Source organism: Mustela nivalis, assembly GCF_964662115.1.
Source record: "Mustela nivalis genome assembly, chromosome: 7".
Taxonomy (NCBI): domain Eukaryota; kingdom Metazoa; phylum Chordata; class Mammalia; order Carnivora; family Mustelidae; genus Mustela; species Mustela nivalis.
In genome coordinates, this window is record NC_139026.1 from 129,049,313 (window position 1) to 129,076,456 (window position 27,144).

The 27,144-nt window shown below is 36.5% G+C and overlaps 1 protein-coding gene across 3 annotated transcripts in view; it reads left to right on the plus strand.

Moving 5' to 3' along the window:
• The window catches only part of PLXDC2 (plexin domain containing 2), a 490,615-nt gene that overhangs the window by 308,379 nt on the left and 155,092 nt on the right, over positions 1-27,144 (plus strand). For all 3 annotated transcript variants that reach the window (XM_082742067.1, XM_082742069.1, XM_082742068.1), the window contains one exon: positions 17,563-17,681. In XM_082742067.1, coding sequence (XP_082598193.1) covers positions 17,563-17,681 — 119 coding nt within the window. The remainder of the gene's footprint in view (positions 1-17,562; positions 17,682-27,144) is intronic.

A 27,144-nucleotide genomic window follows, 5' to 3' on the forward strand; every position in this document is an offset into this window, starting at 1 on the left:
ACATAGGTAGTTATACACCTTGAGAAACACATTTCAAACAACTTGAATAACACTAAAGTATGTTCCAGTACGAAGTAACTCCCACGTTAGCCATAATAATCACCTTCTCCTATTATTTTAAGCACTGTTATACTCTGTCCTACCTCTTAGAAAAAAGTTAAGGTGCTAATGCCAAAGGTGTACAAATAGATTGTAAGGATACTTGAGTCATAACTACAGCCAGAAGCTTATCTAAAACTTATTCCATGAACTTCCTTTCACAATCACCCTAGTAAATAGAAAACGATTTGAAGAAAGTTGATTCTTTTCTAAGCTGTGCCACTTATTGGCGATATTGGAGGCATTCACTAATGGGCACAGGATTCTAATGACAGAGTTTTCATAATATTAGCATCAAAATCATAAAGCATAGTAAGTAAGTCTCTCATCTCTCCCTCCACATACTTTCTCATATACAAGATTCCTAGGTAGCTCTTAATATATGAATTTTACTTTTGTTTGAGTAATTTCTAAAAATTAATAGATGGCACTCCAACCGGGCACTAAATTCTTTGAAAACAAGGACAGTGACTATAAGAAACCATTTTATCTTCACTGCCTAACACAAGAACTCAAAACATAGTAGGTCTTCCATAATTATTCAGTGAATGAATAAATTAAAAAAAATAAATACATACAGTTTTTTAATTCTAAGAATTCTAGAAATACTTAAGAGTTTCTATATTTTACTTTATTGAACTATCTTCTGTGTAATGACCAAAGGGAATACTGAAGTCTCACAATATGACAGTGATAACTTTCATTTATTGTTCGTGTTTTATTAAATGAATGAAACACTTTTGAATACTGTAAGGCTGCTCACAAAGTTCTTTTATACAGTAGCAACTTACTGAAATATTTCCAACTTCGATTAATTAGGATCACTGAAAAAACACTTAAGGGTGAGAAATTCAATAGTTTAGGAAAACAAAATTTCTTTAAGAGATAGCAGCAGTTCAGAAAATTTCTTCTAATATATTTCTGTAAACATTAAAGCACTAGATTTTAAAAATGAGATGATGCTTCCAGATATTATAGGCAGCATAGATGATGGCTGAAATCTAAGTGAGCCACAGAATAGTAATGCACAAAAACTAGATAAGTTAAAAAACACTTTGTAGAAAAATAATTTGATGGTTTAGAAATAGCAAATTAAAAAAGTATAATTTTTACTAATGATCAGAAGTCTGCCTGGGCACAGAATCAGAAAATTTGGAGTTGACAGTGACACGAAGTGGCCTGAGTTCATCTTATTTGCCTGTTTTTATTTTGGAAATGAGAAGCTGGCATCCATTACTGATGAGATAACTTGATTAGGGTTCAATAAACACTGCAGGGATGCTCAATTCCAATAGCTTCATTCCAGTAAGCACATAGGATGGTGTAGCAACTCATGGGCTCAGAGAGATGAGCTTAAATAACAACTTCATCTTTGAGATAAGGAAAAGTGTCACTAGATTTTGTGCTGATAGTGAAAGAAAATGTTTAGAATTGTCGGTCCCTAAACCAGGAGATAGACTATGCTAAAGCCCCTCTTTAGGACTGTAAATTCCATTCCTTGATTCGTGGTTTTCTTTTTTTATTATCATTATTTTTTAATTTATGTTACATTAGTCACCATACAGTACGACATTAGTTTTTGATGTCGCATTCCATGATTCATTGTTTACCTATAACACTCAGTGCTCCATGCAATCCGTGCCCTCCTTACTACCCATCACCAGGCTCACCCATCCCCCACCCTTCCTCCTTCTAAAACCCTCAGTTTGTTTCCCAGAGTCCCCAGTGTCTCATGGTTTTTCTCCCCCTCTGATGCCCCCTCCCTGTTCATTTTTCTCTTCTTTTGGCAGTTTATACTCTTCCATCATAATTGTCCAAAGAAAGTGCTTTCCTGGTTTACTTACCCCGTTACTACCTGTATTAGACACTACCTAGAGAACAAACGTAAGTTAGGGGCTACTTAGAGAAATACAAGATTATCTCCAAAAGCCACTCCCACCATCTTGTAGATCGTAAAGTTTAAGGTATCAGTAACTTTTAATATAAGATGAACCTTGAAATACTGGTTATTTGACAAAACGGAATAGAGATATGTAGCTTTAAATCTAATAACGTTTGCACTTAAATAATCTTTCAGTTATGTATGAGTCACTCAGTGTGCATGTAGAGCCATTTAATTAACAAATGTTGGGGAGCCTGATGGTCCTACTTAACAAAAAACTGACTTGCAAACTTACTGCTATTTTAAAAAGCCTGCTGCCAAAAATGTATTAAGAATATCTTCCTCAGAATCTGCATGAAGAACATTTTAATTATTCAATTATGTAGACCTTTCTTTTCCATAGAATTTGAGGGAACTATATTTTCTTGTATTTCATGTAGAAATCCCTAGAAAGGAGTAATTATTCTGCCCTCCTCCACCATGTTGTAGGAGCACGAACGGGTTCATGAAGGTTGTGTCCAAGGTCATGCAAACAGTAGTAGAGACAGGACAGAGGCTAGGTCTTCTGCCCTTTAATTCCGTGTTTCTCTGCACCATCAAAGTGCCTTACAGAAATTAGTGAATCAAGAAGAGACTAGAGCTTGAGAGTTGCAGGCATGCATTAAGGAGAAAAAAGATGCTGTTCAGAGGCATTTCCTGATCAGAAACCACTGTGCTTCAATGCTTATGGGAAATTTCCTGCCTATTACTAATGTCTTGCCTTTCTAATAATTAAAAAATGGTAGTCTAGATACACCAATGCCCATAAAAAGAAGAGACTTGGGTTTTCACTTGTTGTAAGGGTATGTGTTAGGTATTCCCTTTGATGAAAAGCACCTAGAAAAAAATTTTAAAAATTTGGGGACATCTGAATTTTTACCACAAAAAACAAATACATTTCTATATTGAAAGTGTACAAGGTGATCATTTAATATAGGTATACATTGCAACAGGATCCCCACCACAGCGATAATTAACACATTTATCATTTCACATATTTAGCTTTTTTTTTTTTTTCCTGGTGAGAACACTTGTTTTACTCTCAGAAAATTGCAATTAGACAACACAGTATTAGAAGTTACAGTCACCGTGTTATACATCAGATCCTCAGACCTTGTTTGTAATGCAAATGAAAGCTTGTGTGCTTTACCAGCCTCTTCCTATTTTCTCCAGCCCCTAGCTCCTGGCAACCAGTCCTCTAAAATCTATTTGTATGAGTTCAACTGTGCTCGGTTTTGTTTTAGGTCCCACATATAGGTGATACTATGCAGTTTTTCCTTTTCTCTCTTTGGCTTATTTCACTTAGCATAATGCCCTCTAATTCATTTCTGTGGTCAAGGAGGCACAATCTCACTCTTTTTAAATGCTGAATAATATTCCAGCCTGTGTGTTCTTTATCTGTTCATCTATAACACTTAAGTTGTTTCCATATTTGGTGAGTACGAATAATGCTGCAGTGAACAAGAAAATACAGAGATCTCTTTGAGAAGTGATTTTGTTTCCTTTAGTATATACCCTCTAGTGGAACTAGTAGATCATACTGTAGTTCTATTTTTAGTTTCTTGAGGAACCTCCATACTCTTTTCCATAGTGACTGTGACAGTTTACATTTCCAACAGACTACATGGCTTTCTTGTTCTCCATATCTTCTCCAGCATTTGTTATCTCTTCTCTTTTTGATAATAGACATCATAACAGGTGTGAAGTGATATCTCATTGTGATTTTGATTTGTATTTCCCTCAAGATGGGTGTCATTGAGCACCTTTTCATATACCTGTTAGCCATTTGTATATCATCTTTAGAAAAATGGCTATTTAGGTCATTTACCCATTTTTTGTTTGTTTGCCATTTAGTTATATCAGTTCCTTGCATATTTTGGATATTAACATGTTACTGGGTGTGTGATCTGCAATTTTTTTTTCCCATTCCACAGGCTGCCTTTTCACTTTGTTGATTTTTTTTGCTGTGCAGATTTTTTATTTGACATGGCCCAACCTGTTATTTTTGCTCTTGCTGCCTTTCCTACTGAGACATTGCGGAGCTTACCCTCTGTGTTTTCTTCTAGGACTTTTGTGGTTGCAGGTCTTAGGTCAAGCCTTTAATCCATTTTGAGTTTATTTTTGTATACATTGATTTAGAGGTTCAATTTTGCTTTTTTGCATGTGGCTATCGACTTTTCCCAGCACAATTTATTGAAGAGACTATTCTTTCTCCATTGTATATTCTTGGCTTCTTTACTGAATATTAATTGATCATATAAGAACAGGTTTATTTGGGGGTTATTATGTTCCATTAATCTAGGTGTCTGTTATTATGCCAGTACCCTACTGTTTTGATTACTAAAGCTTTGTAATACTTTGAAATCAGAAAGTGTTATGTTTGCCAGTTTTGTTTATCATTTTCAAAATTGCTTAGCTATTTGGAATCTTTTGTGCGTCCATACAAATTTTAGGATTCTGTTTTATATCTGTGAAAAAATATCATTAGAATTTTTATAAAGAGTGCATTGAATCTGTCGATTGCTTTGGGTGGTATGACATTTTAATGATATGAATTCTTCCAGTCTATAAATATAGAATATTTTACATTATTTGTGTCTCCTTCATTTCTGTCATCAATATCTTATAGTTTTCAACATACAGATCTTTCATCTTCTTGTTTAAATTTATTCCTAAGTATTTTATTTTCTTTGAAGTCATTATAAGCAGCATTCTTTTCTTAATTTCTCTTACTGATTGATCTTTCTTAGTCTGTGGAAAATCAACTGATTTCTGTATATTGATTTTGTATCTTGCAACTTTACGGAAACTGTTTATTATTTCTAACAGTTTTCTGGTAGAGTCTTTAGGGTTTTCTATTTTATAATATTATATCATCTGAAAACAGAGACAATTTTATTTCTTTTTACCCAATTTGGATTTCTTTTCTTTCTTTTTCTTGACTAATTTCTCTGGCTATCACTTCCAGTACAATTTAGGATAAAGAGAGTGGGCATCTTTGTCTTTTTCTTGATCTTAGAAGAAAAGCTTTCTACTTTTCACTCTCAAGAATGATGTAAGCTACAGTCTTGTTATATATGGACTTTGTTATGTTAAGATACATTCTACCTATAATTTGTTAAGCATTTTTATCATGAAAAGATACTGAATTTTGTCAAATGCTTTTTCTGTATCTATTCATTTTACTACTGTGTTGTATCACATTGCCTAATAGGTATATGTTGAATTATCCTTGCATTCCAGGAATAAATCCAGCTTGATGGTGGTGTATGAGCCTTTAAATGTTTGAATCTGGCTTGCTACTATTTTGGTGAGGACTTTTGGACCTATGTTCACCAGGAATATTCTGTGAATTTTTTTCCTTGTAATGTCTTCATCTGACTTTGTATCAGGGTAATGCTGGCCTTGTGAAATAAATTTGGAAGTGATTCTCTTCTACAATGGAATGATTTAATAAGGATTGCTACTAATGTTTGTTAGAACTCCCCAGTGAAGCCATCTGATCCCGGACTTTCCTTTTTTTCTAATTACTGATTCAGTCTGCTTACTAGTAATTGCTCTGTTCAGGTTTCGATTTCTTCATGATTCAGTCTTTAGTAGTGGTATGCTTCTAGGATTTTTGTATTTCTTCTAATTTTTTGGCAAATAATTTAATTGCTCATAGTAGTTTCTTATAATCCTTAGTACTTCTGTGTTATCAGTAGTCAAGGCTCCACTTTCATTTCTGATTTTTTTTTAGTCTTTTCCCTTTTTTCTTACTCTAGCTAAAATTTTGTCAATTTTTTTTATCTTAAAAAAAGAGTTCTTTATTTCATTGATCATTCCTATTTTCACTTGAGTCTCCACTAAATTTATTACTGCTGTGATCTTTATTATTTCCTTCTGCTAACTTCAGGCTTGGTTTGTTGTTCTGTTTCTAGTTCTGTCTTAAAGTGTGAAGTTAGGCTGTCTTTGAGATTTTTCTTTTTTCTTAAAGCATTTATGGCTATCCCCCATTTTCCTCTTAGAACTGCTTTTGCTGCATCCCATAAAGTTTGATATGTTGTGTTTCCAATTTCATTTGTCTCAAGATATTTTTAGTATTCCCTTTTGATTTCTTCTTTGACTCATTGGCTATTCAGGAAGATGTTTTTTAACCTCCTCATATTTGTGAGTTTTCCAGTTTTCCTTCTGCTTTTAATTTCTAGCTTCATACCATTTTGGTCAAAAAACATGTATAATTTCAGTCTTCATAAATTTTTTAAGATTTGTCCTGTAGCCAAACATATGAATGGTCCTGGAGAATGTTCCACATGCTCTTGGGTAAAATATATATTCTGCTACTGTTGGATGACTGTTCTGCATATTTCTGTTGGTTCTATCTTGTCTAACAGGTAGTTTAAGTCCAATGTCTCCTTATTGATTTTCTGACTGGACGATCTGTCCATTGTTGAAAGTAGGATATGAAGTTCCCTACTATTACTGTGTTGCTGTTTATTTCTGCTTTCAGATCTGTTTATATTTCAGATCTGTTTATATATTTAGCTGCTCTGATGTGGATACATAAATTTGTACAACTGTTATATCCTTTTGATGAATTGACCCATTTATCATTACATAATGACCTCCTTTTCCTTTTATTACAAATTTTGGCTTAAAGTCTGTAATATCTAGTATAATTTTACGTGCTTTCTTTTGGCTGCCATTTGCATGGCATACTGTATTCCATAATTATACTTTCAGTCTACATGTGTCCTTAAAACTAAAGTATGTCTCTTATGAGCATATATAATAGGTTTTTTAATTCTTTTTTTTAAATCTCTTCAGCCACTCTATATCTTTTCTTTTTTCACTCTATGACTTTTGATTGGAGAATTTAAGTCCATCTACATATAAAGTAACTATTGATAGGTATGGATTTACTGTTGTCATTTGGTAGTTGTCTTCTGGAGGTCTTGTAGTTCCTTTTTTTTTCTTCCTCTCTTGCTCTTTATCTCTGTGATTTGATCATTTTCTGTAGCTGTGTGCTTGATTCCTTCTACTTCATCTTCTGTATATCTACTATACGTTTTTTTTTTTTGATTTTTTTTTTAACTTTTTATTTTTTATAAACATATATTTTTATCCCCAGGGGTACAGGTCTGTGAATCACCAGGTTTACACACTTCACAGCACTCACCAAAGCACATACCCTCCCCAAAGTCCATAATCCCACCCCCTTCTCCCAAACCCCCTCCCCCCAGCAACCCTCAGTTTGTTTTGTGAGATTAAGAGTCACTTATGGTTTGTCTCCCTCCCAATCCCATCTTGTTTCATTTATTCTTCTCCTACCCACTTAAGCCTCCATGTTGCATCACCACTTCCTCATATCAGGGAGATCGTATGATAGTTGTCTTTCTCTGCTTGACTTATTTCGCTAAGCATGATACGCTCTAGTTCCATCCATGTTGTCGCAAATGGCAAGATTTAATTTCTTTTGATGGCTGCATAGTATTCCATTGTGTATATATACCACATCTTCTTGATCCATTCATCTGTTGATGGACATCTAGGTTCTTTCCATAGTTTGGCTATTGTGGACATTGCTGCTATAAACATTCGGGTGCATGTGCCCCTTTGGATCACTACATTTGTATCTTTAGGGTAAATACCCAATAGTGCAATTGCTGGGTCATAGGGCAGTTCTATTTTCAACATTCTGAGGAACCTCCATGCTGTTTTCCAGAGTGGCTGCACCAGCTTGCATTCCCAACAACAGTGTAGGAGGGTTCCCCTTTCTCCACATCCTCGCCAGCATCTGTCATTTCCTGACTTGTTGATTTTAGCCATTCTGACTGGTGTGAGGTGATATCTCATTGTGGTTTTGATTTGTATTTCCCTGATGCCGAGTGATATGGAGCACTTTTTCATGTGTCTGTTGGCCATCTGGATGTCTTCTTTGCAGAAATGTCTGTTCATGTCCTCTGCCCATTTCTTGATTGGATTATTGTTCTTTGGGTGTTGAGTTTGCTAAGTTCTTTATAGATTCTGGACACTAGTCCTTTATCTGATATGTCGTTTGCAAATATCTTCTCCCATTCTGTCAGTTGTCTTTTGATTTTGTTAACTGTTTCCTTTGCTGTGCAAAAGCTTTTGATCTTGATGAAATCCCAATAGTTCATTTTTGCCCTTGCTTCCCTTGCCTTTTGCGTTGTTCCTAGGAAGATGTTGCTGCGGCAGAGGTCGAAGAGGTTGCTGCCTGTGTTCTCCTCAAGGATTTTGATGGATTACTTTCGCACATTGAGGTCCTTCATCCATTTTGAGTCTATTTTTGTGTGTGGTGTAAGGAAATGGTCCAATTTCATTTTTCTACATGTGGCTGTCCAATTTTCCCAGCACCATTTATTGAAGAGGCTGTCTTTTTTCCATTGGACATTCTTTCCTGCTTTGTCGAAGATGAGTTGACCATAGATTTGAGGGTCTATTTCTGGGCTCTCTATTCTGTTCCATTGATCTATGTGTCTGTTTTTGTGCCAGTACCATGCTGTCTTGATGATGACAGCTTTGTAATAGAGCTTGAAGTCCAGAATTGTGATGCCACCAACGTTGGCTTTCTTTTTCAATATCCCTTTGGCTATTCGAGGTCTTTTCTGGTTCCATATAAATTTTAGCATTATTTGTTCCATTTCTTTGAAAAAGATGGATGGTACTTTGATGGGAATTGCATTAAATGTGTAGATTGCTTTAGGTAGCATAGACATTTTCACAATATTTATTCTTCCAATCCAGGAGCATGGAACATTTTTCCATTTCTTTGTGTCTTCCTCAATTTCTTTCATGAGTACTTTATAGTTTTCTGAGTATAGATTCTGTGTCTCTTTGGTTAGGTTTATTCCTAGGTATCTTATGGTTTTGGATGCAATTGTAAATGGGATTGACTCCTTAATATCTCTTTCTTCTGTCTTGCTGTTGGTGTAGAGAAATGCAACTGATTTCTGTGCATTGATTTTATATCCTGACACTTTACTGAATTCCTGTATAAGTTCTAGCAGTTTTGGAGTGGAGTCTTTTGGGTTTTCCACATATAGTATCATATCATCTGCGAAGAGTGATAATTTGACTTCTTTTTTGCCGATTTGGATGCCTTTAATTTCCTTTTGTTGTCTGATTGCTGAGGCTAGGACCTCTAGTACTATGTTGAATAGCAGTGGTGATAATGGACATCCCTGCCGTGTTCCTGACCTTAGCGGAAAAGCTTTCAGTTTTTCTCCATTGAGAATGATATTTGCGGTGGGTTTTTCATAGATGGCTTTGATGATATTGAGGTATGTGCCCTCTATCCCTACACTTTGAAGAGTTTTGATCAGGAAGGGATGCTGTACTTTGTCAAATGCTTTTTCAGCATCTATTGAAAGTATCATATGGTTCTTGTTCTTTCTTTTATTGATGTGTTGTATCACATTGACTGATTTGCGGATGTTGAACCAACCTTGCAGCCCTGGAATAAATCCCACTTGGTCGTGGTGAATAATCTTTTTAATGTACTGTTGAATCCTATTGGCTAGTATTTTGTTGAGTATTTTCGCATCTGTGTTCATCAAGGATATTGGTCTATAGCTCTCTTTTTTGGTGGGATCCTTGTCTGGTTTTGGGATCAAGGTGATGCTGGCCTCATACAATGAGTTTGGAAGTTTTCCTTCCATTTCTATTTTTTGGAACAGTTTCAGGAGAATAGGAATTAGTTCTTCTTTAAATGTTTGGTAGAATTCCCCCGGGAAGCCGTCTGGCCCTGGGCTTTTGTTTGTTTGGAGATTTTTAATGACTGTTTCAATCTCCTTACTGGTTATGGGTCTGTTCAGGCTTTCTATTTCTTCCTGGTTCAGTTGTGGTAGTTTATATGTTTCTAGGAATGCATCCATTTCTTCCAGATTGTCAAATTTATTGCCATAGAGTTGCTCATAGTATGTTCTTATAATTGTTTGTATTTCTTTGGTGTTAGTTGTGATCTCTCCTCTTTCATTCATGATTTTATTTATTTGGGTCCTTTCTCTTTTCTTTTTGATAAGTCGGGCCAGGGGTTTATCAATTTTATTAATTCTTTCAAAGAACCAGCTCCTACTTTCGTTGATTTGTTCTATTGTTTTTTTGGTTTCTATTTCATTGATTTCTGCTCTGATCTTTATGATTTCTCTTCTCCTGCTGTGCTTAGGGTTTCTTTCTTGTTCTTTCTCCAGCTCCTTTAGGTGTAGGGTTAGGTTGTGTACCTGAGACCTTTCTTGTTTCTTGAGAAAGGCTTGTACCGCTATATATTTTCCTCTCAGGACTGCCTTTATTGTGTCCCACAGATTTTGAACCGTTGTATTTTCATTATCATTTGTTTCCATGATTTTTTTCAATTCTTCTTTAATTTCCCGGTTGACCCATTCATTCTTTAGAAGGATGCTGTTTAGTCTCCATGTATTTTGGTTCTTTTCAAACTTCCTTTTGTGGTTGAGTTCTAGCTTTAGAGCATTGTGGTCTGAAAATATGCAGGGAATGATCCCAATCTTTTGATACCGGTTGAGTCCTGATTTAGGACCGAGGATGTGATCTATTCTGGAGAATGTTCCATGTGCACTAGAGAAGAATGTGTATTCTGTTGCTTTGGGATGAAATGTTCTGAATATATCTGTGATGTCCATCTGGTCCAGTGTGTCGTTTAAGGCCTTTATTTCCTTGTTTATCTTTTGCTTCGATGACCTGTCCATTTCAGTGAGGGGAGTGTTAAAGTCCCCTACTATTATTGTATTGTTGTTGATGTGTTTCTTTGATTTTGTTATTAATTGGTTTATATAGTTGGCTGCTCCCACGTTGGGGGCATAGATATTTAAAATTTTTAAATCTTCTTGTTGGACAGACCCTTTGAGTATGATATAGTGTCCTTCCTCATCTCTTATTATAGTCTTTGGCTTAAAATCTAATTGATCTGATATAAGGATTGCCACTCCGGCTTTCTTCTGATGTCCATTAGCATGGTAAATTCTTTTCCACCCCCTCACTTTAAATCTGGAGGTGTCTTCGGGCTTAAAATGAGTTTCTTGGAGGCAACATATAGATGGGTTTTGTTTTTTTATCCATTCTGATGCCCTGTGTCTTTTGACAGGGGCATTTAGCCCATTCACATTCAGGGTAACTATTGAGAGATATGAATTTAGTGCCATTGTATTGCCTGTAAGGTGACTGTTACTGTATATGGTCTCTGTTCCTTTCTGATCTACCACTTGTAGGCTCTCTCTTTGCTTAGAGGACCCCTTTCAATATTTCCTGTAGAGCTGGTTTGGTATTTGCAAATTCTTTCAGTTGTTGTTTGTCCTGGAAGCTTTTAATCTCTCCTTCTATTTTCAATGATAGCCTAGCTGGATATAGTATTCTGGGCTGCATGTTTTTCTCATGTAGTGCTCTGAAAATATCATGCCAGCTCTTTCTGGCCTGCCAGGTCTCTGTGGATAAGTCAGCTGCCAATCTAATATTTTTACCATTGTATGTTACAGACTTCTTTTCCCGGGCTGCTTTCAGGATTTTCTCTTTGTCACTGAGACTTGTAAATTGTACTATTAGGTGACGGGGTGTGGGCCTATTCTTATTGATTTTGAGGGGCGTTCTCTGAACCTCCTGAATTTTGATGCTCGCTCCCTTTGCCATATTGGGGAAATTCTCCCCAATAATTCTCTCCAGTATACCTTCTGCTCCCCTCTCTCTTTCTTCTTCTTCTGGAATCCCAATTATTCTAATGTTGTTTCATCTTATGGTGTCACTTATCTCTCGAATTCTCCCCTCGTGGTCCAGTAGCTGTTTGTCCCTCTTTTGCTCAGCTTCTTTATTCTCTGTCATTTGGTCTTCTATATCACTAATTCTTTCTTCTGCCTCATTTATCCTAGCAGTTAGAGCCTCCATTTTTGATTGCACCTCATTAAGAGCTTTTTTGATTTCAACTTGGTTAGATTTTAGTTCTTTTATTTCTCCAGAAAGGGCTTTTATATCTCTCGAGAGGGTTTCTCTCATATCTTCCATGCCTTTTTCGAGCCCGGCTAGAACCTTGAGAATTGTCATTCTGAACTCTAGATCTGACATATTACCGATGTCTGTATTGATTAGGTCCCTAGCCTTCGGTACTGCCTCTTGTTCTTTTTTTTGCGTTGAATTTTTACGTCTTGTCATTTTGGCCAGATAAGAGTAAATGAAGGGGCAAGTAAAATACTAAAAGGGTGGCAACAACCCCAGGAAAATATACTTTAACTAAATTAGAAGAGATCCAAAGTCGTGAATGGGGAGAAAGGGGATAAAAGAGGTTCAAAAAGAAAGAAAGAAAAAAAAAAGAAAAGAAAAAAAAATTTAAAAAAAAAAAAAACACCTGAGAAAAATGTAAAAAAGAAAAAATATATATATTAGATAAACTAGTAAAAAATCGTTAAAAAAGAAAAAGGTAACAGTTAAAAAAAAAAAATTTTACCCGAAGGCGAGAAGAAAAAGAAAAAAAAAATGAAAAAGAAAAAATTAAATTAACTGCAAGACTAAAAAAAAATCACAGGAAAAAAGCCATGAGTTCCGTGCTTGGCTTTCTCCTCCTCTGGAATTCTGCTGCTCTCCTTGGTTTTGAAACCGCACTCCTTGGTAGGTGAACTTGGTCTCGGCTGGATTTCTTGTTGATCTTCTGGGGGAGGGGCCTGTTGTAGTGATTCTCAAGTGTCTTTGCCCCAGGCGGAATTACACCTCCCTTACCCGAGGCCGGGGTGAGTAATCCGCTCGGGTTTGCTTTCAGGAGCTTTTGTTCCCTGAGCGCTTTCCGTAGAGTTCCGGAGGACGGGAACACAAATGGCGGCCTCCTGGTCTCCGGCCCGGAGGACTCGAGAGCCCAGGGCCCCACTCCTCAGTGCGCCCTCAGAGAACAGCGCCCAGTTACTCCCGTCTGCCTGACCTCCGGCCGCGCTCCGAGCTCACCGAGCCTGCGATCGGTTCAAGGTAACACCGAGCTGCGAGCTTACTGTCGGCTCTGTTTCTGTAGCCGGCTTTCCCGTTCCAATACCAGCAAGCTCTGCGACACTCAGACACCCCTGATCCTTCTGTGACCCTGCGGGACCTGAGGCCACGCTGACCCCGCGTGGGCTTCGCCCCGGTTTAGCCTCTGGAGCGATGTCCCTCAGCGGAACAGACTTTTAAAAGTCCTGATTTTGTGCGCGGTTGCTCCGCCGCTTGCCGGGAGCCGGCCCCTCCCCCCGGGGTCTATCTTCCCGTCGCTTTGGATTCACTTCTCCGCCGGTCCTACTTTTCAGAAAGTGGTTGTTTTTCTGTTTCCAGAATTGCTGTTCTTCTTCTCTTCGGTCTGCCGATGGATTTTCAGGTGTTTGCAATCTTTAGATAAGCTATCTAGCTGATCTCCGGCTAGCTGAAGCAGTCTCAGCTTGCTACTTCTCCGCCATCTTGACTCCTCCCCCCTCTACTATACGTTTTTGCTTTGTGGTTACTATGAGACTTATATAAAACATCTTATGTTTATACAATCTCTTTTAAGCCATTCATAACTAACTCAAACTCATACAATAGCTCTATATTTTATTATAACGTCCACTGCATTTTATGGGGTTTTTTGAAGATTTTTTTACAATTTATTTGAGAGAGAGAGAGTGTGTGTGTGAGCACTGTGGGGAGGGGCTGAGGGAGAAGCAGACTCCCCACTGAGCAGGGACCCCTCTCCCCCAAATGTGAGGCTCAGTCCCAGGACCACAGGATCATGATGTGCCAAAGGTAGACACCCAACCACTGAGGCACCAAGGTGCCCCAACATTTTATGTTTGTTTTTTGGGTTTTTGTTTTGTTTTGTTTTTAAAGATTTTATTTGAGAGACAGTGAGAGAGAGCATAAGCGAGGAGAAGGTCAGAGGGAGAAGCAGACTCCCCATGGAGCTGGGAGCCTGATGTGAGACTTGATCCTGGGACTCCAGGATCATGACCTGAGCCGAAGGCAGTTGTCCAACCAACCAAGCCACCCAGGCATCCCACATTTTATGTTTTTGATGGCAGAGTTTACAACTTTTTATATTGTATATCCATTAACAAATTATTATAGTTATTTTATATCTTTTGTCTTTTAAGCTTTATGCATGAGTTATAAGTGATTTATCCATCACTGTTGCAATATTAGAGTATTCTGAATTAACTTTCTATTTGCCTTTGCCCTAGTAAGTTTTGTATTTTCATATAATTCCTTTTACTTCTTTGTATCCTTTCATTTCAGCTCAAAGACCACCCTTTAGTATTTCTTATAAAGCTAGTCTAGTTGTGATGAACTCCTTCAGTTTTTGTTTGGAAAACTCCATTTCTTTGCCATTTCTGAAGGACAGCTCTTTTTGGTAGAGTACTCTTGGTTGATGGTTTTTTCCTTTCTATCAGCACCTTGAATATCTCCTCATACTCTTTCTGGCCTGCAAGTTTTCTGCTGAAAAATCTTCTCGTTTTCTTATGGGGGGTTCCTTTGTAAGCAATCAGTTGCTTTCCTCTTGCTGCTTTTAAGATTCTTTGTTTTCAACTTCTGATAATTTAATTATAGTGTGTCTAAATGGTAGCCTCCCTGATTCAATTTATTTGGTATTTTGGGGCTTCCTATATCTGGATATCTGTTTATTTCTCCAGGTTAGGGAAGTTTTCAGTCATTATTTCTTTGAACAAGCTTTCTTCCCCTTTCTTTCTCTCTTCTCCTCCTTGGATTCCTAAGTTATGAACATCAGTCCACTTGATGGTGTCCCATATATTCCTCAAGATATCTTCACTCTTTTCTTTTTGTTTTCTGATTAGATGAATTGCACCACCTTGTCTTCATGTGCATTGTTCCTTTCTTCTACTTCATCTAGACTCTTGTTGAACCACTCTATTAAAATTTTCACATCATTATTGCATTCTTCATCTGATTTGTGTTTAGTACTTTTTTAATGATTTTCTATTTCTTTGTTGAAATTCTCACTTCATTTATATATTGCTTTTGTAACCTCGGTGAGCATCTTTATGACTTTATTTTGAACTCATGTAGGTAAATTAACTTACTTGTGTTTCATTAAGGTAGGTTTCTGGAGATTTATCTTGTTCTTTTGTTTGGAACATATTTCCCTGTTGTTTTTTGGGTTTTGTTTGTTTGTTTGTTTTCTGTTTTGGGGTTTCTGTTTGTTTGTTTGTTTGTTTTCATTTTCTTGACTCTGTTAGTTTCTGCACATAAGATAAAATACCCATGTCCTCTAGTCCTGTCAGAGTGGCTTATGTAGGACACAAACTGCATCAATAAGCACAGCCCAACCTCCTGGTTGTCTCTCAAATCTCTATGATTATCCCTGATAATCATAGTGTTTGTTCTTAGAGGTTCCCTGTGGTTGAGACTGTGCCAAGATCCATCAGTGTTTCAAAGGGAATGCTCATAGTCAACACCTACACGTGGGGTTGATCTGGAGCCAGACCCTCAGGCAGCAACTAAGAAAGTATGCAGTCAAACTTCTTCCGGGGGGATACTGGGAGATAGGCATTTTTGCCTGGTCTCTCTACTAGCTGTAAGGAGGTGCTCCTTCACCCATTTAGAAACTGCTTATTTGCTAAAATCCTCTAGGACTTGTAAATACAATCCTCTATCAGAGCAAGGTGATTTGGCTGCCTAAATCCTGGATGGCTAAACTGTAAAAACTAGGGCACTAGATGTGTGGACAAGCTCTTTCAAGGTAGATACTGGCAGCTTGGTTTTATTATTGAAGTTAGCCAGAGAGAGATGGTGAGGGAAGTGCTCATCAACTCTTTTGGGTCCTAGGGAGGACAATAGTCAACAGCTAAATGGACTAAAAGCCAGACCTGCATGCTACAGCTTATAAAGTATGTAGTCACACCCTTCCAGGGCATGATGGGCATTTTTGTCTGCTCTCTCTCTGCTGAGCCCTGGAAGCCTAGCCATGGCAAGTACTCATGCACATACCTGTTGTTTCTTTGTCTGCTGGAGTCCTATGGGACTTGTAAATGGAAATCCAGTTGTCTATCAGAACCAGGTGATCTGGGGGGCTGTCTCTTGGATGACAGCAACCAAAGCTGGGTGCCAGACATGTGCAAGCTCCTTTCCAGAAGGATGTTGGTTACCTGTTTTTATTGTCAGAGTGAGCAAAAAGAAGAAGGTGGGGGAGGTGCCCGCTGGCTCTTTTGGGCTCCAGAGAGGATCACAGTACCTAGATATATGCAGTTTCAATGTGGGTATTTTCTCAGTTGCCTAAATTACAGTAGTTACCCAGCTAGTTTTTAGATTTCTCTTGGAAGAAATTGCTCTGTGTGTAGTTCTGTGTGTACACTGGGTGTGTCCATGGGAGGAGGGAAATTCAGAAGCCTCCTGTGTCACATCTTGGTCAAAAGCTTTCAGCATTATGTTGAACTCAAAAACACAGTGCAGACAGTATTCTGTTTTACATCAATCAAATACAGGGATTAAGTTATGAGCAGTCAGATGGAAGAAGCCCATAGAGCAAGGCACGTGGGAAGAGGTATGGAGCACACTACTCTCCCATCAATTCCACATGTTCACTAACCCAGAAGCTCTCTGTCATACAATCTTGGTTCTTTTTTCCTTTTCAATCAGATGTTTACTGACCTGTGAGATAAGTTTATCTCTTTTAGTTCTGTGAATTTCAATTTCTGTAAAATACTTTTCATTTCTGTAAAACATTTTTACAGAATGTAAACATGATTTTTTTTTTAACCAACCAAAAAATCCAATACTTAGAGCTAAGCTAAAGTCTTAGCTGCTCATTTTTTTTTTCTTTTGGGAAAAAAATTGAAAATAAACAGTGTCATTTAAAACAAAACTGTGATTTCTCATCGGTGGCTATTAAGCTATTTCACTTCACATTTCATGTTAATAGTTTTATAGTTGACTCTGGCTGATTGACCCATCAGAATATGATACATAGCACTGAGATTCATCCCTCCCAATGTACCTCAAGGGGGCTTCAGAAATCTTTACTTGGGGCCCTTTAAGCTGCCTTGCAACCTCCTTGAAGCAATACTACAAAGACAGAAATGCAGTATTATGTACTAGAGAAGAAAATTCCCATTAGTGCTGAAGGAATTTTTTTCAGCATGGAAGTGTATAATTCTAAGTATCGAAGAAACATTTTCAGGTCTTTTATAAGTGATTCTAGCTTTCCTGGATGTGTCCCTTTCTTTCTCAGCATTTGTCAAATGTATTTGAAGTTCATTCAATCCACTTGGGTTGCATTTTGAAAGTGGCTCATAGAAATTTAAGCAGACAGTACCCATTAACATTAATGGACTTCCTAAGGCAAAATTCCCTCATACTGGGCTCAATATTAACCTCACTATGAGATTAGGTTTTACTAAATATTTAGAGAATACTCAATTGTTTAAAAATATCCCAAAAACTATTTCAGTAATGAATTCCAATTAACCATGTAAAATTTAAGAAGCACAACTATTAGATTTGAAGACTATATCCATGGTTTTGTGAAGTCTGTCACCAGAATTGATTGATATATATTTATCAATGCATTTCTTCTGTTTCAATGGGGTTTATAGGCACAGCACTTGTTGTCCAGTGGGACCATGTACATCTCCAGGATAATTACAACCTGGGAAGCTTCACATTCCAGGCAACCCTCCTCATGGATGGACGCATCATCTTTGGATACAAAGAAGTAAGTAATGTATTGATGATGTCCTTTCCCCTTGATCTTGACTTCTATCTTTTTCTCCAAGTGTCAAGAAAGGGACATTTTATAATCGTGAACCTCAAATCGCTTTCTCATGTCTTGGTTTCTTTTGCTTCATACAAAAAAATTTTTAATCTACTAGGTAGCACTGATTAATTAATTCAGAATATGATACATAGCACTGAGATTCATTCCTCATTCATTCCTTCCAAAGTTAATTCTTTGGATTTTGTTTTGTATTCTGGATATCATTGGTGTTATGATTAGTGAATTTCATAGAATTATGAAATTATATTCTGATGGTATTATAATGAAATATCTCTAAGAAAAAGTATTTCCAACTTGGAGGAACTTCTCTCCTACATCTGATTATATTTATTTTTGTTTCTTTTTCCTTTCAATTTCCATGACATGTTTTGATTCTAACTCCAAAAGTATTATTATACATGAAAACTTATGTGGCTCCATGACCCAATACTGAAGGCATGTTAGGACCCACAATCCCTTTGGCCAGTGTATATTTCAACCCTCTAGGCAAAATTAATTAGCATTCTAAGTGACAGAAATAAGAATGGAATTTAAACTTATGGTTTGTTTCATTTTACCAAATTCACAAAGCAAAGAATGGACGTTTACTAAATCATTGCCTTAAATTTACAGAATGTCTAAATTAGAATAATAACATGTTTAGCTTAGAAAGTCTATTGACAATATAATCACAGTCTATTAGACAACCTAAACTTTAGGGGAACAAAATAAATATAAGAAAAAAATTTCAGAAAAAGAAAGAATAAAAGAATAATATTCTAGGAACAGTAGATGTGATATTTTAGACAGTTGCTAAGTATTTTAACCCATGGGTTAATGGGTATTTATAATAATACAGACTCAGTATATCATTTGAAGGGTTATTTTTTGTTAACAAATGCATCCTTGGGCGCCTGGGTGGCTCAGTGGTTAAGCCGCTGCCTTCGGCTCAGGTCATGATCTCAGGGTCCTGGGATCGAGTCCCGCATCGGGCTCTCTGCTCAGCAGGGAGCCTGCTTCCTCCTCTCTCTCTCTGCCTGCCTCTCTACCTACTTGTGATTTCTCTCTGTCAAATAAATAAATAAAATCTTTAAAAAAAAATGCATCCTTGCCTAGTAAAAGTATGTTGAAAATTTAAAAATTATTCACTTTGGTCAAATTTTCTGAAATACATCTTTTCTATAGGGTGAGGGATAGTTTTATTTCAGTTAAGTAGGTCAGCTTTTGGAAATCTTATAATCATTTCAAATATTTCCATTCCTTTGGAGAATTCTTCCATGTGGTATTGATCATTTTTACTTGGGGTAATAATATAAATAGAATATAATATAGAATCATAGAATGTGATCTGCTTGGTGCTTCTTATCCACAGCTGGTTTAATGGTTTTTGGTTTAATATCATAGCCCTTCATATTCTTGTATTCCCTTACTTGCAAGCTTGGAGAATATAGCTCAAAGGGACTCATTCATTTCTAGTTTTCATAATAATCTAGTATAATCCTAAGACTGCAGAGTATTGTTATAGAATGTTAAATATCAACTATTTCAATGAGCAGTGGCAAAGTTTCTGGAAAGAAGTAGAGTCAGTAAGCCTAGGGTCTTAAATCTCACTAACTGTAGGCTTTTTCCAAACAGATTTTTTTTTTATTATTGTGGTCTCTTTTCTAGTCTTGATTATAAAAATCATCATCTTTATTTATACTATTCTCCATGGATGTGTCACATTGCAGAGTAACAGTTCATTTTTTCTATTCCTTCTTTGTAGTGGACTTGGTATTTCTAAAATGTTTTTTGTTTCTTTATTGTAATCAAAGAAAAATTTTCCACTCTGATTTTCTTGTTTTGTCATGGGTAATATTATACTGATAGGCAATTTTAACACTTTCTTTGTATTTCCAGACTATTATCCTATTGAACACTAGTCCTTCTGAACTCAGAGTTCTAAAGAAGTCATCGCTTTATTGTTGGCCTTATTGTTCTTTCTTTATTCTGGTTAGAAAGCAACTTTTTATTTCATATTATACCTTAATTTTTTCCAATAATTGTCATACATTTTATTTTGCTGATGTAAATTTCTATTTGTAAAATTTGCCACAGTAAGGGCTCCCTTGCACTTGAGAAGAAAACTAGATGTTTCTGACATTTCTAGAAAACATTTATGATCAAAATAGCATAAAATAGTTAGTTGTTTGCATAATATATTATCCTTCACAAGGTGCTTTCACATACAATATAGTTTTCTATTCTTCAGCAATATTATATATTCTTAATATTCATAAAGGCACTGGTGCTGAAGGTATTTAATAAATGTGTATAGCTTAATTATGGAATTAGATCATGCAAAATTATCTTTATTTTATAGCTAAGCAGACTGCATCAGAAAGGTTAAATAACATGCTTGAGGTTGCAGAGTTAGTTAAGGACAAATCCAGGACTAAAGGCTCTAATTTGGTGATGCCAAGGTACCTCAACATTATTTTTTTCTTTCCCAAGAAGATTATGTATAACAATTCAAAATATATTCCTATTTTTAATAAATATTGGCTAATGTTTGGTGTTTAATAATCTTTCTATCTGACTCCAATAAATGACACAATTACAATCTCATACAGTTAGAAGTATTCCTAGTTGAGTTACAGAGCTAGTGAAATCATAAGGACTTAATAAAGAGCATAATTTTGTGTTCCTGTCCAGGTTAAATTTGCAGAACCAACATTACAGATAGGGAACTAAGTATAATTCTTTCTGTACTAAGTTTCTCCTAACTGGCTAATTCCAGTTTTGTTTTATTTTATTTTATGTGAGTGAGAAGAAAAAAATCCGATGTATGCAGAAACTACCAACAAAGCACTTGTTTTTATTGTAGAGTAAAATTAGTAATGCATTGAATAAACTTACTGACACAAATTTCATTTTTATTTCCCTCTAGTGATGTATTCCAGTGGATAATTATGTTTCTTTTATTAACTCTTAACATGCCATCTGCCCATACTAACCACTCAGATGACCTTCAACTCTGCCATGTTCCTCATATAGTCATTTTTCCAATGGTATAATTGTTTACAGTACAAACTAGATCAATAATGGTCAAAATTAGAACATACATTTGCACTTATAACAATTTTGCTTATAATAGGATTGAAGTAAGAGGGTACTACTGCTGTTTAAAATAGGAGTGAATACAGATTTCTTTGGGTCATTAAGTGCTCCCCCATCAAAATCCCAGTGTTCTTCTAGCCATACTGGTAAGAGTAACAGTGGAGATTTGGATTCCTTTAAATAAATAAGTTACCTCTCCTGAGGTTGTACCTCTGTATTATTGAACTAAAGATTTAAAATTCTATTCTAAGTTATAGTTCCCCATTGTTACACAGCTGTTTATTTTAGCTCACTTCAAAGACACCATTTACTTGGGGTGAAGTGAAAACCCAAAAAGCAGATTGTCTTTTTCTTAATTTTCTGTCAGATTATCAACTGTTCACTTTAATGCATTTTTCAGTTTCACAGTATCCATTTGTGTTTTGGGCATCAATTTTAATTATCTGATAAAATTAACCATCTTGCCCTCTATTTCCTTAATATAATAATAATAGTTCCTTTGAAGTTTATGGCTGATAAGTAATATCTAGGTTTCCTGTGGGTCTCTTTCTATCATGTCTTTTTTATTTTTGGCTTTTCCTCTAGATTTTCATCCACTGGTCCCATCTCCTTGCATGCCAGATAATTTTTGCTCCAATGTTGGGCATTGTTTACAACCACTAAAAAGATACTTTGATTTTGTGGATGATGCTTTCTTCCTCCAATGACTGTTTGCTTTTTCTGTTTGGCAGGTAGGATAGAACAGATTATTTAATACTGCCAGGGCTAAGCTCATTCAAAGTTGAGCATCAGTTCTTATAAAGACTGGTGTATTTCTGGTTAGCACTTACTCTTAGAAAGTAGTCCTTCAGGAACCTCCACCCAGGCCTGGGTTTTACTACAGGACCTTTTGCCTTAATGGCTCTCAACCCCTGTGTTTTCCTCAGCTTCACATCTGAAGTTCTGTTCAGTTTCTCAGTCTCTAAATCTTGCTTGTAAATTGCCAGATGCATTGATAGGAAGGTGGTATTGCATTCACTTCTGTGATTTCCTTTCTCTGGAATCTTGGCTTTTCAAGTCTTTGCTCTTTGATGGCCACCTGATGCCTTCAACAGGTGCTTTCCATATGTTATTTGTCTTCCTGCTTGATCTCAGTAGGAGAAATGGTCTTTTACAAGTTTGTCTGCCATAGCCAGAAGTCCCATTCACTTTTAATAACCATCTCCTAATTTGATACGATCTAACATTTATTGAACTCTTCATACATGCCAGGCAGTGACCTAAGTGCTTAAAATGTATCTCATATTCCTCCTCTCTCTCTCTCTGCCTGCCTCTCTACCTACTTGTGATCTCTGTCTGTCAAATAAATAAACAAAATCTTTTTAAAAAATTTATCTCATATAATTCACACACACACACACACACACACACACACACACACATACACAAGAGGTAGTTGCTTTTATCATTTATAGAGAGAGGAACTGAAACACCCAGAGCGGTTCAGTAACTTTCTCAAATTATTAAACAAAGATTCATCCAAGGGAATATAACTCCAAAGCCTGTAGACCTAATCACTGTACTGTACTGCCTCCCTCTCAACTTCCTTTTCAAGAAATAACTAAACTGAGGGTACCTTGATGGTACGTACAGTCAGTTAAGGATCTGACTGGGTTTTGGCCCAGGTCATGATCTCTAGATCCTGATCTCCAGGTCATGAGATTGAGCCCCCTGTTGAGCCTTGTGTCAGGCACCATGCTCAGCGAGAAGTCTGTTTAAATTTCTCTCTCCTTCTCCCTTTACACCTCCCCCTCCTCTAGTGTACCCCCCCCAAATAAATAAATAAATCTTACAAAAAAAAAAACAGAAATGACTGAACTGCTTCACTCACTTCAATATCTTGGACAGTCTTTCCAGGCTAGTCATTATTATGCTATAACCCTCTTGAGAGCACAGGAAAAAATGATTTGCCTTTCCATAACATTTATTTTATTTATTTTACTAATCTCTTTTTTAAAGATTTTATTTATTTATTTATTTATTTATTTATTTATTTGACAAAGAGAGAGACAGCAGGAGCTGGAATACAAGCAGGGGAGTGCAAGAGAGAGAAGCAGGCTTCCCACTGAGCAGGGAGCCTGATGCAGGGCTAGATCTCAGGACCTAGGGATCATGTCCTGAGCCAAAGGCACATGCTTAACGACTGAGCCACCCAGGTTCTCCTGTTTTATTAATATTTTAAAAAAATGAAAAGAGGTTGTATGTAGTTTAAAAAAATAAAATAAAATAAAAAATAAAACATGCACCCTTTCTTAAACAATTAGAATTTGGAAAATCGCCATTCCCATTTCCTATTCTGTTAATAACCAGCTGTGACCTAGAGCCCATATTCTTTATACTGTTTTTAGTTACTATTGAATAATGATGCTTGTTTGCTTGATTATGATAGATACAGACCTAAAAATTGGGACCATTGATAATGTAACAAGGTATCTACCTAATCATAGATTTCATTCCAAAAACATTAGGAGTTTGAAATCAGATTTCTTACAATTCTGATGCTGTCTTTTGTAGTATACCATAATATTTCAGAAGTTACATTTCCTCGGATTTGTGTTTCTCTTTTTTATTTTGAATTTATCACATTATTTCTCCTCGTGTATTTTGAATTTAATGGTACTTTAGATACAAACTAGGGGAGAATGTGATTCTTTTTGTTTCTCTTGCAAATATGGTTATTTTCTTTTAACCAGCTCATGGGAGGGATAGGGTAGTCATCAATTTCAGACAGTGCAATTGAAAAAAAGTCATATAATCCTTCTATATGGCAGCAGGGGGAAATCATAGAAAATGTATACCCTACCTGTGAGTCAGCCTATTCTATCCATTTTCTTAGTTGAATACCTGACTGTATACTTTAGCAAATCTTAGAGGAGATCAGTATAGAAGAACTTTATTGTTTATTAAGTAAAATCACTTTCTAACCTATTTTATCATTTAAGTATTTAAACTTAATGTACCTTAGTGTAACATCCACTGTAACATCTACTAACTTCCACTGTTTCTGTGGAAGAATGCATAGTTAATAAATCACCATAGCCAATTGGGTGTAGGTTTAAATGGCACCCTTAATACATTTTGAAAATTTCTTGTAAGACTATTTCTCTTATTTAAACTGTAATGAGTCTTCATTCATGGTAATCATCCTGTAAGTACTGAAAGATGAACACTTGCTGAGCTTGTAGAATTTATGGAAAAAAATAATTCCAGAGAATACTAGAAACCCAAAAGAACTGAGCAGTGAAACATTTGCCATTGAAATGAAGTTTTTTGCCTTTATGGGTACTGCTCTGTGTGTGAGAACGTTGGACATGAGTTTATATAATACATATGCATCCAAAAAACTTTATAGCTGTGCCAGTAGAATTACTAGAATTACATATATATACACATATATGTTTGAGATATATACCTGTACATTATATATTTATATTCAAATAACATTTATTTAATAAATTTATGATTCAAGGTTGAGAAAACTTAGATGACATAAAATGCTGATTATAAACTCTTAAGAAATCATTCTAAAGATGTAGACATAGATGATTTTACATTATCGTGTTGTCCATATTTTTAAATACATGAAATATAAAATGATATCTACATACCTTTATTTAGAATCTAATTCATTTGCATTTGTGGGTATACTTTTTTTAGTTATATCACATATAAAAGCTCCTGATGTTTTAATTTCTTTTTACTTTTCACAGTGTAGGAAATGACAAATTGAACCACTTTCTCTTTATAATGCTCCAATAACAGGATCTACCTAGAAAAAACAGTTTTAAAAGGAGAAATTTGGGGGCATCTGGTGGCTTAGTAGGTTAAGCATACAACTCTTGATTTTGGCTTAGGTCGTGATTTCAGGGTCCTGAGATTGAGCCTCACATTGGACTCCACGCTTAGTGGGAACTCTGCTTGAAGATTCTCTCTCTCCCTCACCAACTTATGTGCATGCTCTCTCTCTCTTTCTTCTCTCCCTTTCAAATAAATAAGTAAATCTTTAAAAAAAGAAAACGGAAACAGAAACTTACTGTAATGCGGGCCCTGGCCCTAGCTGTTGTTTTCTTGGTGAATGTATTTCATCTTTGTGGTGCATTTTCTCCTTGAAGGCTTCCTCGCTTTCATCCCTGAGAGGTCACTGGGAGGTTGCTCTTGCTGATATCAAGCCACATCCTATCCTCCTGCTCTCACGCTCCATGGCCCTAGAGCTCTTTTGTCTCTCCTTGAGGAGAAAGGACTGTGCATTCCTCTCGTCTTTCTAAGTAGTTTCCCAATCCCCACTCTTTTCCTCTTGTGTTTTATTCCCAGGCCACATGTAGGCAAGCTCCCTCATCTACCTGTAAACTCAGATAGAGTTCCCAGCATGGCTTTACTGTCTTGAGCTCCGCTGCACAGCCTTCTTCAGACAGTCGTCTGCCTCAGTGTCTTATTTTATATGAAGCTCCAACTCTAGTTATTAGTTCATTTGGGGCACTCTTTAAATCAGAGCTCACAGTGATTGTGTGTGTGTGTGCATGCGTGAGTGTGTGTTTGCAAAATGGACATGTTGCCAACACATTTAGATATCAGAGGGTTTTAAATAAGAATACAGTTTTGTATTGCCCCCTTGAAAAATCAGAAGCCCTCGATCACTTGCTCTGCATTTCTATGTAACAATAGTTCACTGGGAAGTGGACTTAAGTTATGTTCCCTGCAGTCTCTCCCACGGCAGTTTCTTTGTTCTTACCCCAGGCCAGCACTAGTTTATATAAGGATTCAGCTTGAAACTCCTTGTTTAATAGAGGGGCTGTCCTTACTTATTAGCCGTATGTTGTTATTCTGCTTCCAGATTCTCTATAGGCTGTGATTATGGAGATGGGGGAGAGAGGGCTGTTCAGAACATATCTCTAACTCTGAGAAACAAACTGAGGGTTTTGGAGGGGGGAGGGGCAAGGGGTTGGGTGAGCCTGGTGGTGGGTATTATGGAGGGCATGGATTGCATGAAGCATGGGTGTGGTGCATAAACAATGAATTTTGGAACACTGAAAAAAAAATTAAATTAAAAACAACCAAAAAAGAACATATCTCTGGCTTATGGCTCTCCTTTGCTTTCATACCCAAGTGCTCAATACCTGGCATATGAAAGGAGTTCAGTAACTGTAAGCTAAAAAAAGACTAAAATAGTTGTGCAAAATGTTAACAATATGCAGGAAAGCAAGTGGATTTTTATATTGTCAAATTTAATTGAAAGCCTTTCTGTTCGAAAGGCAGTTTTCAGACAACCAAACACTAATACTGAGGACTTTATGTGTTGTTTTGATCATAATAAAGAAAAGCGTGACTCATTATAATTGGATGCCCTACTGAGTAACAGAGAAGCCAGATCTGACATTTAAAGGTGATGAGGTAGAAAGTTAAAGGCTGAATGCAGGTGAGAATGGGCAAAATAGTAAGCCTTCGGTTTTCTTCAGTGTATATATGTTAACCTGCTTGACGCCATGTTGCTAATTAGCGGGTGAACAAAAATGAGTTTAGGGTAATTCTTCTCCAGTGATAGGCATGTGATTCCTACTTTGGAAGGCACACTACGCAATCAAGCCCTTGCTGAGATGCTGTACCGCCTATTAGATAGATAGCTGGGTCCGTAATGGAAACTAATGAATGTTTTGGTGAGGATTGCCATGCAGAAGAGAGATGAAAATAAAACCCCATTACCTCTGATTGAAGCAGCATGCTGTTACCTCCCTAACTGTTTTAGAGACAGAGGTAAAACTTCACGTTTTATGGGTCGTGTTGGGCCCCTGTGTCCTGGAGAATGACACCACAGCATGGAAGAAGACAACAGCTTTTGTCTCTGAACCTTCCCCTGCAGACCAGTGTGCTCTGCCCTACCTTGGCCTATCCCTAATATTTTTTTCCTGTCTTAATTTCATCTGCTTATTGCAGCTCCTTTCTGTGTCTATATACTTCATTTGCTTCTTACATCACTTATAGAAAAATTTATACTTACTTAAATAATACACTTTTCTGTGTCCTGCAAAATGGAACGAAAATTAAAACACCTAAAAAATAAGAATTTATAAATGCTTGTGTAAGCTGAAATGGAAGCATATTTCAGCTGATGTTAATGTTCCTTTGCTATAACTATCCTGTGGAATGAATGTAATTGTAAAAGTCATTATCAGAAATTTATGATTCAATACAAATCATACAGAAGCTGAGTGAAAATTCAGCTTTGCTTCAAACATAAAAAGGCAGCTATTAGAGGCACTTGAAAATAATGAAGGTACATTTCTTTTAT